We start from the raw sequence: 13102 nt of genomic DNA, 5'->3' as shown, positions 1-13102 counted from the left end.
AGGTAATGTATGAAGATTATTGTTAAGGCCCGCTCTTTTTGCTCATTGTCCTTAGAAGAGATGCACAGATTGTGAATAGAAGGGCAGATGCTAATGTTTAAATCTGACCATTCAGCCCATTACTGATTCTGATACCAAGGGCTTTCACATAACTTTCCCACTATAGCAACATTTTCCCTCTCATGATTTTTTATTTAATTTTCAAAAATCACTGAGGTTCCCCTCATGAATAGCAATGCCAAGATACAAAAATGCCTTATTAAACCAAGAAAGTATGATTAACAATTACACATGGGGGTGAAGTGGTTTGCTATCATCATCCTAAATTGTTCAAGAAAAACAAGAGTCAGTCTTAAGACTGTGCAGTAAGGTAGTCAACATTTTCTCACATCTCTCTTGTTTGATCATAAAAACAGATCAGAATAAAAAAAAAAACCCTCTGTGATTCAGGGGTTAAGTAGAGACAACACAGCTGATAAACATCAGATTCTAACATCAGTGAATGTCATTTAATTTGCAGATGGGCTGATATTGATGTTTAACTGATGCTTTGATTCATCCCTAGTCCTTGGATAACTCTTTTTGCAGCTAAGTGCAATACTGTATGTTACAATGAAACCAAGTGTATTAGACACCTGTTTTTTTTTTTAAGGTCTAAAATGTTTGCTGCATCCATATACCATACCAGAGCTCAACTACCTTCTTATAAATAGTAAATGCACAAACTCTTCTTGTGTCAGTTTTGTTCCTACTCTTCCTGTCCTGGCACTAAATAACAAGCTTTTGGCTGTTATGTTAACTAAGTTATTAAGTATCGCAAATGAACTGTAATCTTTTTTTTCCAGGTAGATCTAATGTAGAAATGTATTCTCACTGTTCAATTTTCTAAAGCTTTTCTTCTTAATTTCCGTTCAGTTTTTGAGCAACAATTGCAGCCCTAAGACTGTTAGTTTTGTTAGGAAAGAAGCATGTGAAGCTAATACCATTAGAAATTTGGTGTACTCAGCCTTTTCTCTCATGCTGAAACCAATCCTAGGTCTCAGGGATTACTGGTTTTGAAAAGCCTGGTAGAGGAAAACAAGTTCATCAGAAACCTAAGAAAAGTGGAAATTTTGATGTTATTTTCTTGCTTTATCACACATTATCAACTATACCACATGACTTCCTGTGGCTCAGCACTGCTGCGACACGGACTCTGTCCTGTGCTTGTTTTGTGGGACAGAGTCCAGGATAAATTTCCCTGTGGGGACATTAAAGTCTATCTTATCTTATCTTATCTTATCTTATCTTATCTTATCTTATCTTATCTTATCTTATCTTAACTAAAAAGCATAAATCACTAAAAAAAATTTAAAACAGAAGTTTAATCACACAAGGTTCATGTCAGTGTCTAGTTTGTAGCTGGACAGCAAATATCCACTTTCAAATACAGATTATCTTTCAAGTATTAGCTCAAGGAACGTGGTGTGTACAGAATTTAAATTGAATGTAAACATATACGTTTTTTTACTTAGCTCAAACATACTAACTAAAGAATGTTTTGTGTGCATCAGCCTGGCGCTGTGATAAGGTGATGGACATCTACAGCGGCTGTGCTCTTTGTTTACCGAACCTGACCTCTCCAGTCCTTCTCCACCAGCCCACTCACACTCCTCCACTCTGCATTGAGATCAAGGTATAAAATACCTTTGTAAAGTGTCAAACTATTTATCCAACTGTTTTTAGATGTAATTGTAATTCCTTTATTGTTAAATGGAAGAAGAGGTAACATTTATTCATCCTGAGGATAATCCAAATACTGCAGAAGTCAATTTGGTGTTGATCACTTTTGAATCATTTTGAACCCTCCTTACTTTATCTCAATATTTCCCTCCTGAGATCCGGGCACATTTTCAGAAATGTTTTCCAGTGAATCACTCATCCAGACAAACCGAGTTGAACAACAAAATCACGAGTGTGACTGTGTGTTACTCAGCTGCTCTTTCTGTTTGTTATGAATTTAGCCTAAATGTGGCTTCCTGCCGTCCTCCAAACACGTGAGCAGGGACATCAAGACCAAAGTGTGCCGTTTCTGCATGCACCAACACTACAAGGTGAGCACAACTCCTCTAATTTAAGGTTAGATTAACTCATTTGAGTCCAGGGTTGCATGTTGAATTGGTTTCAGCAGATGATGGCCTTTAAAACTATTTATCAGCATCAGCAGATAAGAACATTTCAGATAAATTAGCTGTTTATTTTGTTGTCATTGCATCCCTGCAGTGTCCTCTTTGGGACACCATGACAGCTTGTCATATTGTGGTTTGCAAAACTGCCTCTGAAATTTCTTTTTCCTCCTCTTCATCTCTTCAGGTGGCCAATGGGAAGTGGAAAAGACGCAGTTTGTACTGTCCTCTGGACCTGTTCTCAGGGTAAGATTACTCATACTAACACTATGACTGCAATTACAAATTACTGATCACGTTATTTGTGAGAGTGTTTGTGTTATAGGCAGTGACACTTCTAAACTGTGTACATAAGGCCAATTCTGCAACATTCGGTTCATTTCCAAAGGTCTGTCCCTTGTTTATGTCTGTTCTGGTCTGGAGCAGCTGCTGGTGTTGTATCAGAATGTATGCAGGTGGAAAAAAACACAAGAGGATTTTTCAGCGTTAACCAGTTTCAGACAGAAACACTACAGCCTCAAAATGTTCCTCACCTGCAAATGCCACATAGCCTGTGTCCACAGCTTCCACCCTCGCCCACTGGGCTGTTTCTTCCAGCGACTCTCACGAAGTTCAGCACAGAGCAGATGGCTCACAAGTTCATGTGGGAATAAAGAGAAAAACAAACAGCATGTTACTTTTCCTGCCCATGGTTGATATGTTGTTCATTTTATTCCTGGTTAATGTAATGTTACATTAATAATGAGATTTACACTCAGCGATCAGTACATGGTGTTTTATTTTGAAATTTACCTGATATTTTATGCATTCTCATGAGCATCTTCCTGTTTGTGTTGGTGCGCTCTGTGCATACTGACCTGTGCTGGAAGTGGCCTTTGTGGGTAATAGACCAGACCAGAGCAGAGTGGTGCAGCTCGTGCTGTAGACTGAGAAGTGTTTTACAACATTACAGTGCCTGCACCAGTAAAATAATTTGAGTTTTTTTTTTTTTTTTTTGGTAGGCATGTGTATATGGCATGCTCTGGCTGCCACACAGCTCCTGGTATTCACACAGGTTAAATGTCTGTTGTGACAGTTACTGCTGTCAGCCCTGTCTTTTTTAGGTATCACCCAAAATAGAGCTACAACCTGTTTATAATATTTTTGGCTCTATAAATGTCATAGAAAATGATTCAGGATAAGGCGAAGATGTGAATGCAATCAACACACAACAATAAATACTACCTACTTTTTAATTGCTCTACTTTTCAGGTTGTTTGCCGTCACTTTACACAGATGGTTTACAGGGTTGAGCTTTTAAATAACTTCAAAACAATCTGATTTACATTAAAAAAAGGCCCTTGGTTTATATTCAGCTGCTAAAACAAAGGTTTCTGCAGTCAGATTTTCAGCTGAATACAAAGGGAGGGAGACGAAGAGAAGGAGAGATCACACTGGAATAAAAGCTTTATGTTGTTGGTTACTAAAATGACTTAGCCACAAGAATACAACATGAGCATATGTTGTTTACATGTTGCTTTTGTGGTTCTGCAGGTTTCTGGGATTGAGTTCTCAGAAAATTATCTTGTATACATCAAAAATGGGTTTGATAGACAGAGAGGGAAGATCACACATGAAAAAATATACTCCACTTCTGATACATTTTTATTATGAACATATTACAGGCATGTCTATGACCTAAATGATTAGTGACATTTTTAAAGAAAGTGTAGTGGAAATGAAGAGCTTTACGGATAACTGCCTTTCCACAGTAATACAGTTAGAAAAACATATTGGCCTTTGTTTTTTCAATAACATCGGTGCTCAGTTAATAAATCAGGAAGTACTGAAGACAGAGAGTTGCTGTTCCAGTGGGTCGAGGGGTTGTGGACACAAAAGCTGTTATAACTGGGGGTCGTGACTGGAAATGGTTGAGAACAACCACCTTAGAGGACTTATTTCTCTGTGTCATTCCCCCTCTACACTGCAGATTGAGCTGCTCTTATTAAACCCGCTTCACTGTTCAGCAGCTGAACACGATGTTCTCTGTTTTCTCTCATGTTTAGGAACAGACAGAGGATGCACTTCGCCATCAGACACCTGATAGAAGAACCTCAAAACAACTTTAAAATCTTCAAGGTGAGATGAAACCACTGTCACGCTCAAGGTTGTCACAATTGCTGATACTTTTTTCACCAACACACTTTGAAATGATAGTCTCATTCATGTAATACCTCACCTACCTTTTACTCCATCAGACCCACAGGCCCACATCTGCATTAATAATGAGCAATCATAAATATATAAATACTAGGACAAAAGGAAGAAATCCCCACAGTCCACCTGAACAAGATTTGCTTTTAAGAAAGGTGTGAGTTACGGATATTTGGGGTACACCCTGGACTGGTAACCAGTCAGTCACAGAAATTGCAAAATTTGTAGGTAAATAGAAATGAAAACTAAGGCTGGGAAATTAGTCAAAATCAAGATTCAGTTGTGATATGTACGTCTGTAATGTTCAAACTGCAAAAGGTGCAATATTTCTTTAACTTAAAATGTGTGTCAAAATACCAGTTAATAAATTTTTGCAGTAGAAATGTTATTTTTGTACGTTTTTCTTTATCAACATGAGAATGAAAAAAAAAAGATCATTCCCTTCAATACAACAATTCAGAATCCAGTTTGTAGTACCAGTCAAAATAGTTGCAGATATTTTTTCAAAAAATTATTCAGGCCTAGTTCCATCTTACTAATAATGTGTTGGTTATAGAATATGATGATTTATTGCCTGTGTTTTTTTTAATACACAAGAATTGTTACTTAAGAAATAATAGCAAATTAAATCACAATCTCAATATTGAAAGAAAAAATAAGCAATCAGGTTTTTACCCCAAATGGTTCAGCCCCAGTGAAAACCCTCCTCAGACCTCAACTTCTAACAAGGTAAAGGGTTAAAAAAGATAAATATGATTAAAAATATGTATTTAAGGAGAGAACATGATCCTCACCAAAAAGGAAAAAGGCACTTTGAGTATAAATTGAGGTGAAAAAAAAGAAAAATACCAGTGGTGAAAAAGTTGCATTTTAAATCTCATTACATTGTAAATGGTTTTTAATCTAGGTTCCCATACTTTCTGTTGCACTGTGGCACTTTCGAAATGCAACAGTTTAAAGGTACAATATGTAGAATTTCTTCACTGAATTACCTGCATTTAATAAAAATATCTAATCCTATGCTATATACACTGTGCTGTGAGCAATCTTAGAGTACTTTATGAATAGCTTGTGGCCTGAACCAGGACGGCCTCTTTGAACAGTTTCAACTGTTAAAAGAGGAACTACAGACATGAAACCAAACCAGTGGTTTCTTTAGCAAAGACACCACATGCAGTGCAGTTTTTACTAAACAACGTTCTAAATTCAAAACAAAAGTAAGCAATGGAATTGTGCAGGTCTGATCAGCTCATCTATGTGCATTTGATTAATGTAATTTTGTCTTAATGGGAGAAAAGGAGGGGGAGCCACAACATATTAGCCTTTGGCACCTTTACAGATGGTAGTCCAGTGTGGATTGGATATAATTTCGTCAAAAATAAACATTTCCTCATCTCTAAAGGTTCTAAATAGTCCCCTTGCTGAATAAATAGATACACGTTTCCTGAGGAGACCGCTATTTTAACAAAGGTCTGTAGTCCTGTGTTTAAATCTGTGTACCTGACAAGTGTTAGCTAAGAATATATCAACCACTAGACTGTGTATTCAGGATGAGGGAGAGTTTTCTATCTGTGCAAAAGTTCATTTTCAAGTTCAGCTGGAACAAACATGAAGATTCCCCAGTGTGACTTTTTCAAATTGATTAGATATCTTCTAAAGTCACAGATATTTTAGCACAAGCTCTCTCTTTGTTATTTTTTTGGAACACAAGGCAAAATGTTCACAAAAACTCCCAACAACTCTGGAGAAACCAAACCCTGTCTTTACTCTGGCTTCTGAAACCTCACATTAGTTCTGGATAAATTAGGGAATGTGTTTCTGTCTGATCAAAGAGATTTGAAATTAAATATCAGTAAGGCGAGATTAATTTAGAGGTGGGAATCAAAAATCATGTTACTGATTGAAATCACTTTGTTGGGTTGAGTCTGAAGATTTTTTTAAAGCAGTGAAAGTATGTTTCTTTCCCTTTTTTCTAAGATGTTATATCACTTTTCACATGCCGCTCAGTTCATTCAGCTATTTTTAGATTAGCGGTACATTCAGTCTGTCACAGGTTGTCACTCTCAGTCTTTGGAGAACATTTATATGCAGCTCTGTCTGTCAGGTTAAACCTCAGCAGCCCGTTATTTACGACAGTTATCAGATAATGGCATTTTCACAGGCTGCGACGTAACAGTTACATAATGCTGAATAACTGTGGATTTAACAACAACACTATTATTCCTAGATTTGAAAATATGTCCATAAAGAGTATTATCCATTTGCTAAAACATCCCTAAATCTCTTTAATACAGACAAAATATGACTGCTAAAGCAACCAGATCAACCTTCAGTCTTTTTTTTTTTTTTTTTTTTTTTAAAGGTTATTTTTTTGGGACGGTTTGCTTTTATTGGATAGACAGCTGGAGAGAGAGAGAGAGAGAGAGAGAGAGGGAGAGAGAGGGAGAGAGAGGAAATATGGGGAAGGAGAGTGGGTGAAGACATACCAAACAGCACAAGGATTGGGATTCGATCACTGGACCAGCACTTTGAGTACATTAGCCTCTGTATATGGATGGCTGCTCTTCCAGTTGACCTACACAGCCCCCCCCCCCCCCCAGCAGGTCCTCAACGTAGGAGGGGCCGTCAGGTCTAGTGGTGTAAAACTGTAGAGATGTCAAGCACAAAATCAACGGACATTGAGGTGATTGTGTACCTGGCTTTTGGTCTGCTGCTTTTTGTGACAGCAAGGAGACGAGTTTTGTTTCAGAGACGACTGCAAGTAGCGAGAAAAAATACTGTAAAGTACAGGAGAGTTTATGATCCAGAGGGGTTTGATTCTCATATTAGACTTCCACTCATGGCACCCTAGTAATGACCCTCTCAAAAGACAAAAATACAAAACTAGTACCCGGTAAGATTACTTTTTGAAAGTAAAAAAAACCCCAAACAAATAAAACTGAATAGAACTGAGCTGGTTCCGCATAGTGGAAAAGCATCACTTGATATTCAAAGCATGTTTCATTAAAATATGGATAGATGAGATCCAGAGCTTAACAGAAAACCTAGAGCACCCTGTGACAGAGGGATTAGCATAATAATCTGAGTAAAAATGTAAACAGGCACTTCACAGGGCTCACATTATAATATTATATAAGTACATATAAACATGAGGAGTAAGGTAGTCAAAGTGGTCAGTACTTTGATACAAAACATTTCCATGCCATGTGTTTTAAAGGTACACTCTCCATAATCACAATGATACATGGCCTGAAAAAGTACTGAAGTTATAGCAAAAATCTTAAGATCTTTGGTCATTTTTTAACCAAAGGCTACTGCAAGGAGGAGAGAAAGAGAGCTTTCTATTTAGACAAAAACTTAGCTAGCATATTTTTTCAGCAATTTAGACTATTCAGAAATTTGCTTGGATATTTTTGTCATTTAAAACCAAGATATTATTTAAGTAGGTGCCTTGGACTGTTTTTAATGTGTAGTATCAAACGTGCATCCCTGTTATATGTTTTTGTACAAGAGTTATATCTGGTATTGTGACAGCTCTAATAGACAACATTTATGTGACTGACTAAGCCCAAGTCTCCCACTTGAAACCAAAGTTGTTAATCAGGTGGTCACAGTGAGTGTTTTGATTCAAAGTAAAACTTAATAGCCTTCTCAGATGTTTATTGCGAACAGGTGATCCTATTTTTTAGATGAAAACTGTTGTGTTCTGTGTTTCAGGGCGGTCAGTGTATTTACAGCAGTAAGGAGGGCAGCGATGACTCCATGGACCTGAACTCTCTACTGCATCACCTCAGACCGTACTTTCTCTACGGAAACAACAGAATCAACAGTCACATGACCAACAAAGCCGTCCTCAATGACTTCATCCAGGTAAGGCTGTCTAGTACATATACATTATTGTTTTGGGATGTGAAACTGCTCATTTAAGAGCTGCTGCACAGTGTTAGTTTGCAGCATAAAGTACGAGAGAGAAAGAAACCAAAATATTAGAGCCCCTCCTCCTGATATGGGGAAATATACCATAGGTCATAAACCCTGCCTCCCTTATGTTCACAGATGGGACTTGGGCCAAACTATAATGTAAAAATACACATCAGATATCTTTCTGTCAAACCTGAACTCATGTTGATTTAAGTGTTTTAATCTATCTGAAGAAAGAACAACCCTCAGATTGTCTCTGATTTTAGAAACACTAGATTCAAGAGGCTGTAAGGACAGCAGACAGTGTTTGACTTGAGGCTAGGGGATATTCACGAAATCTAAATTATAACTGAGATACTTCTAGATGGCCGAGGAGCCTTGTTTGTGAAATAAAATCTGAAGAAATAAATTATCACTCAACTCCTGTTTGACTAATAAACATCCATGTTTAAAATATGTATATACAGTTGAAACCAGAAGTTTACATAAACTATATAAAAAGGCACATAAACTTTTTTCTCACCGTCTGACATTAAATCAAATGAACCTTTTCCTGTTTTTGGTCAATTAGGATTACCAAAATTATTTCTATTTGCTAAATGCCACAATAATGAGAGAGATCATTTTTTAGACATTTTTTTTATTATTTTCTTGAGAGTCAGAAGTTTACATACATTTCATTAGTATTTGGTAGCATTGCCTTTAAACTGTATGACTTGGGTCAAACATTTTGGATATGCTTCTACAAGCTTCTCACAATAGTTTGCAGGAATTTTGGCCCATTCCTCCTGGCAGAACTGGTGTAACTGAGCCAAGTTTGTAGGCTGCCTTGCTCGCACATGCCTTTTCAGCTCTGCCCATAAATTTTCAATGGGATTGAGATCAGGGCTTTGTGATGGCCACTCCAAAACATTGACTTTGTTATCCTTAAGCCACTTTGTAACCAGTTTGGCAGTATGCTTAGGGTCATTGTCCATTTGGAAAACCCATTTGCGCCCAAGCTTTAACTTCCTGGTTGATGTCTTGAGATGTTGCTTCAGTATTTCCTCATAATGTTCTTTCCTCATGATGCCATCTTTTTTGTGAAGTGCACCAGTCCCTCATGCAGCAAAACAACACCACAACATGACGCTGCCACCCCCATGTTTCACAGTTGGAATGGTGTTCTCAGGCTTGCAAGCTTCCCCCTTTTTTCTCCAAAGACCACAGAACATGTCTCCAAAAATTAAGGTCTTTGTTCCTGTGTGCATTTGCAAACTGTAATCTGGCTTTTTCATGTTTCTTTTGGAGTAATGGCTTCTTCCTGGGAGAGTGGCCTTTCAGCCCATGTCGGTACAGGACTCGTTTGACTGTTGATAATGACACACTCTTACCAGCTTCAGCCAGCATCTTCACAAGGTCTTTGGCTTTTGTTCTTGGGTTGAGATGCACTTTTCAGACCAAAGCATGTTCATCTCTGGGACACAGAACCCGTCTCCTTCCTGAGCGATATGATGGCTGGACATTCCCATGGTGTTTATACTTGCGTATAATTGTTTGAACAGATAAACGTGGCACCTTCAGGCATCTAGAAATTGCACCCAAGGATGAACCAGACTTGTGCAAGTCCACAATTCTCTTCCTGATATCTTGGCTGATTTCTTTTGATTTTCCCAAGATGTTACACAAAGAAGCAGTGTGTTTCAGGTGTGCCTTAAAATACATGCACAGTTGTGCCTCTTGTTAACTCAAATGTTGTCAGTAAACCTATCAGAGGCTTCCAAAGACATGACATCATCATCTGGGCTTTGCCAAATTGTTTAAAGGCATAGTAATCTTAGTGTATGTAAACTTCTGACTTTGAAGAAAGTAATAAAATTATCTAAAAAAATCCTTTTCTCATTATTCTGGCATTTAGCAAATAGAAATAATTTTGGTAATCCTAATCGACCAAAAACAAGAAAAGTTTAATCTAATTTAATGTTAGACAGTAAGAAAAAAAAAGTTTATGTGCCTTTTTATATAGGGTATGTAAACTTCTGGTTTCAACTGTGTGTGTGTGTATATATATATATATATATATATATATATATATGTATGTATGTATATATATATATGTATGTATATATATATGTATGTATATATATATGTGTATATCTATATGTGTATATATATATATATGTGTATATATATATGTGTGTATATGTATATATATGTATATGTATATATATATATATATATATATATATATATATATATATATATATATATATATATATATATATATATATATATCCATAGTTGTTGTTTTTCTGCAGTTACTGATTTGATATGAAAGTCTGAGAAAATGGATCTTTGCTCACTTAATGCAAATAAAAAGTCTATTCAATTAAAACCTGTCTTCTAGCTGCTGTTTTTGAATTGCCCTGTGTATGACCATGTTTTCACTGATGTGGAGGTAAAATATGAATCTGGATTCTTTAACTGAAACTTGTTTCTTATGGTGTAGGTCCTGGTAAATGCCCTGCTAAGTGGAGGAGGAGGAGACGGAGGGATGGTGACTGACAGACGAGGAGAGGGGCGGAGCTTCTGTGAAGCAAGTCATTTTAGCAAGGAGAGGATTCGCCACGGTCAGAACCTGCTGGTTTAGTGACATTAATTTAGAGTCAGTCATTTTACTGAAATAGACATTAAACATTATTTTAACTCTGAAAGCTCACAACAAAGTAGTTAATTTTATATAAAAAAAATTACATGATAGTTAATGAATTTGAACTTTAAGTCTTAAAGAAACAATCCCATTCCTTTTTTTAAATGTGATTATCTTCTGTTTTCTTCTTATAGAAACTAAATATATAACAGCAGTAGGCTTTTTTATTATTTTAAATGAAAAATGACAATCATAATTTAAAAAAATGTAGACATTAAAACTTGAATTTAAGTATTGGCAACAAAACTAAATACTAAGTAACAGCAGTATGTTGACCAAACGTTCAGGAATTCAGTATTTATTATACTTCTGTTTTTTAAATGTTACATAATCTGCTTTTATAGTGAATGATGATAACAGAAAATTGCTGAAGCTTTAAAAAACTATCTCCTTTATTAGACAAGATCCTAATAGAGGAAAAGATCCAAGGACTCATTCAGAAAGAATTATCTATGTTAGGGATGCATGATGTTGGATTTTTGCTGATGTCAAGTTGACTTTTACAAATTCATTTTAGCCGATACCTAAATGTAGTTAAGGATAAGGAGTTAGAGCTTCAGTCTGTGAAACACACAAAGTTTTAGGATGAACAAATCTCTGTCCTCAACAGACTTTAAAGTATAAGGAATAATGATTAATGAAGAAAAGGACTTGAGCTGATGCAGGTCTGCTGGTCCAGCCTAAATCCTTTAACTGGCCATATGTACAGATACATTTTTTTATGGCGGGCATAGATTTTTACAGCCAAAATATTGGTTGTAAATATTGCCAAAAAATTCATATCTGCTGATATTGATAATTCACTTTTTAAGCTAATATCTGCTAATACCGTTATCATGCTGATCATATCATGCATCCCTAATCTATGTTGATATCTATAACTTAAACAGCTGAAGCAGAGTAGCTCTTAGATTCACCATATTATTTAAAACAGATGTAAGGCTATTATAGACAGTTGTGAAAGTTGCAGCCAGGCAGGCCATCCATATCTGTAATGATGATAAAAGTATTAGTAAAATTTGCAGACACAACCATAACAAATCATCCTAGACTTTTTAAATTCACTTAAAATTTTAACTTTTCTTACTGCTGAACTTCCTCCTCTTCACCAAGAGACAGACACAAAATAACTCCCATTGATTTCAACAGAGAAAGAACTCCTACATCTCTCTGGTGTGACTGTAGTTCAGTCTGACAGATCTGCTCTGTCTGCTCTCTTACAGAGGTTTGTCTTGTGCAGCAGCCTCCAGAAATTTTTGTGATTTGGAAGAAGTGATTGTGTTGTTTGTTTGAACACAAAAACAACTTGCCCACGACATCTGACTCTGGTTATGTAAAAGTGTGAAACTGAAAACAAAATGAAGCAAATTCCTGACCTGATAAACCCCTTTCTATGTCTCCGTCTGTATTCAGGCTCTCAAGGTTTACCCAGCGACAGTGTTTTATACAGGATCCTTCAGACTCAGATGTTGGACACGTTGGACATCGAAGGTCTTCATCCTCTGTACCGCCGTGTGGAGCAGCACCTGCAGGAGTTCCCCAAAGAAAGGTAACACACAGTAGTAAACCATGTCTGTGTGCATAATTTCATTTATTGCTTATTTGTTATGGGTCACTGGTCTGAAATCACTTCATGATCTTGTCTGTGTTAGGACTCGACTCCAGATAGATGGGCCGTACAACGAGGCGTTCCTGGAGAAACTGCAGAAATGTCCAAACGAGGATGACGGCTCCGTGGAGTACGCTGTTGCCAAGGTCAGTCTGACATGAAACTTTTTCCTGTAAAAACAGTCACGTAAAGAGCTGGAAACTCACATCATGCTCTCCATGTGATGGTTCAGTTTTCCTACGGGAACATTTCTTCCTGTCAGCTGACTGTCTGCTGGAAAAGTACAACCTGAGTCACTGTAAGAAAAAATGTGCTGCTAAATAAAACCGAGATGCAACGCTTAAGGAGTGGACAAGTATGAGTCTCAGAGAAGAATGCTGTCAAGTATATCCTAAAAGTTTGACAATTTCGGCTGATGAAGGAGGGATAGAGAAGATTTCTGGGGGGAAAAGACAAAGATTAAGGAATGATGATCCTTAACATGCGTCTGAAGATAAGTGGTAGCCGCGGTGATTCATTTACAAA

At 36.9% G+C, this 13102-nt stretch overlaps 1 protein-coding gene across 1 annotated transcript in view; it reads left to right on the top strand.

Moving 5' to 3' along the window:
* Positions 1-13102, top strand: part of ippk (inositol 1,3,4,5,6-pentakisphosphate 2-kinase) — a 35662-nt gene that overhangs the window by 16135 nt on the left and 6425 nt on the right. The window contains exons 5-12 of the mRNA XM_041782658.1: positions 1554-1675; positions 2004-2093; positions 2353-2411; positions 4211-4283; positions 8076-8228; positions 10768-10888; positions 12382-12517; positions 12621-12723. Of these exons, the coding sequence (XP_041638592.1) occupies positions 1554-1675; positions 2004-2093; positions 2353-2411; positions 4211-4283; positions 8076-8228; positions 10768-10888; positions 12382-12517; positions 12621-12723 (857 nt within the window). The remainder of the gene's footprint in view (positions 1-1553; positions 1676-2003; positions 2094-2352; positions 2412-4210; positions 4284-8075; positions 8229-10767; positions 10889-12381; positions 12518-12620; positions 12724-13102) is intronic.

Source organism: Cheilinus undulatus, linkage group 3 (genome assembly GCF_018320785.1).
Source record: "Cheilinus undulatus linkage group 3, ASM1832078v1, whole genome shotgun sequence".
In the NCBI taxonomy this organism is placed as follows: domain Eukaryota; kingdom Metazoa; phylum Chordata; class Actinopteri; order Labriformes; family Labridae; genus Cheilinus; species Cheilinus undulatus.
Note: the sequence above shows the minus strand (reverse complement) of the source record. Positions and strands in the feature narration are given on the sequence as shown.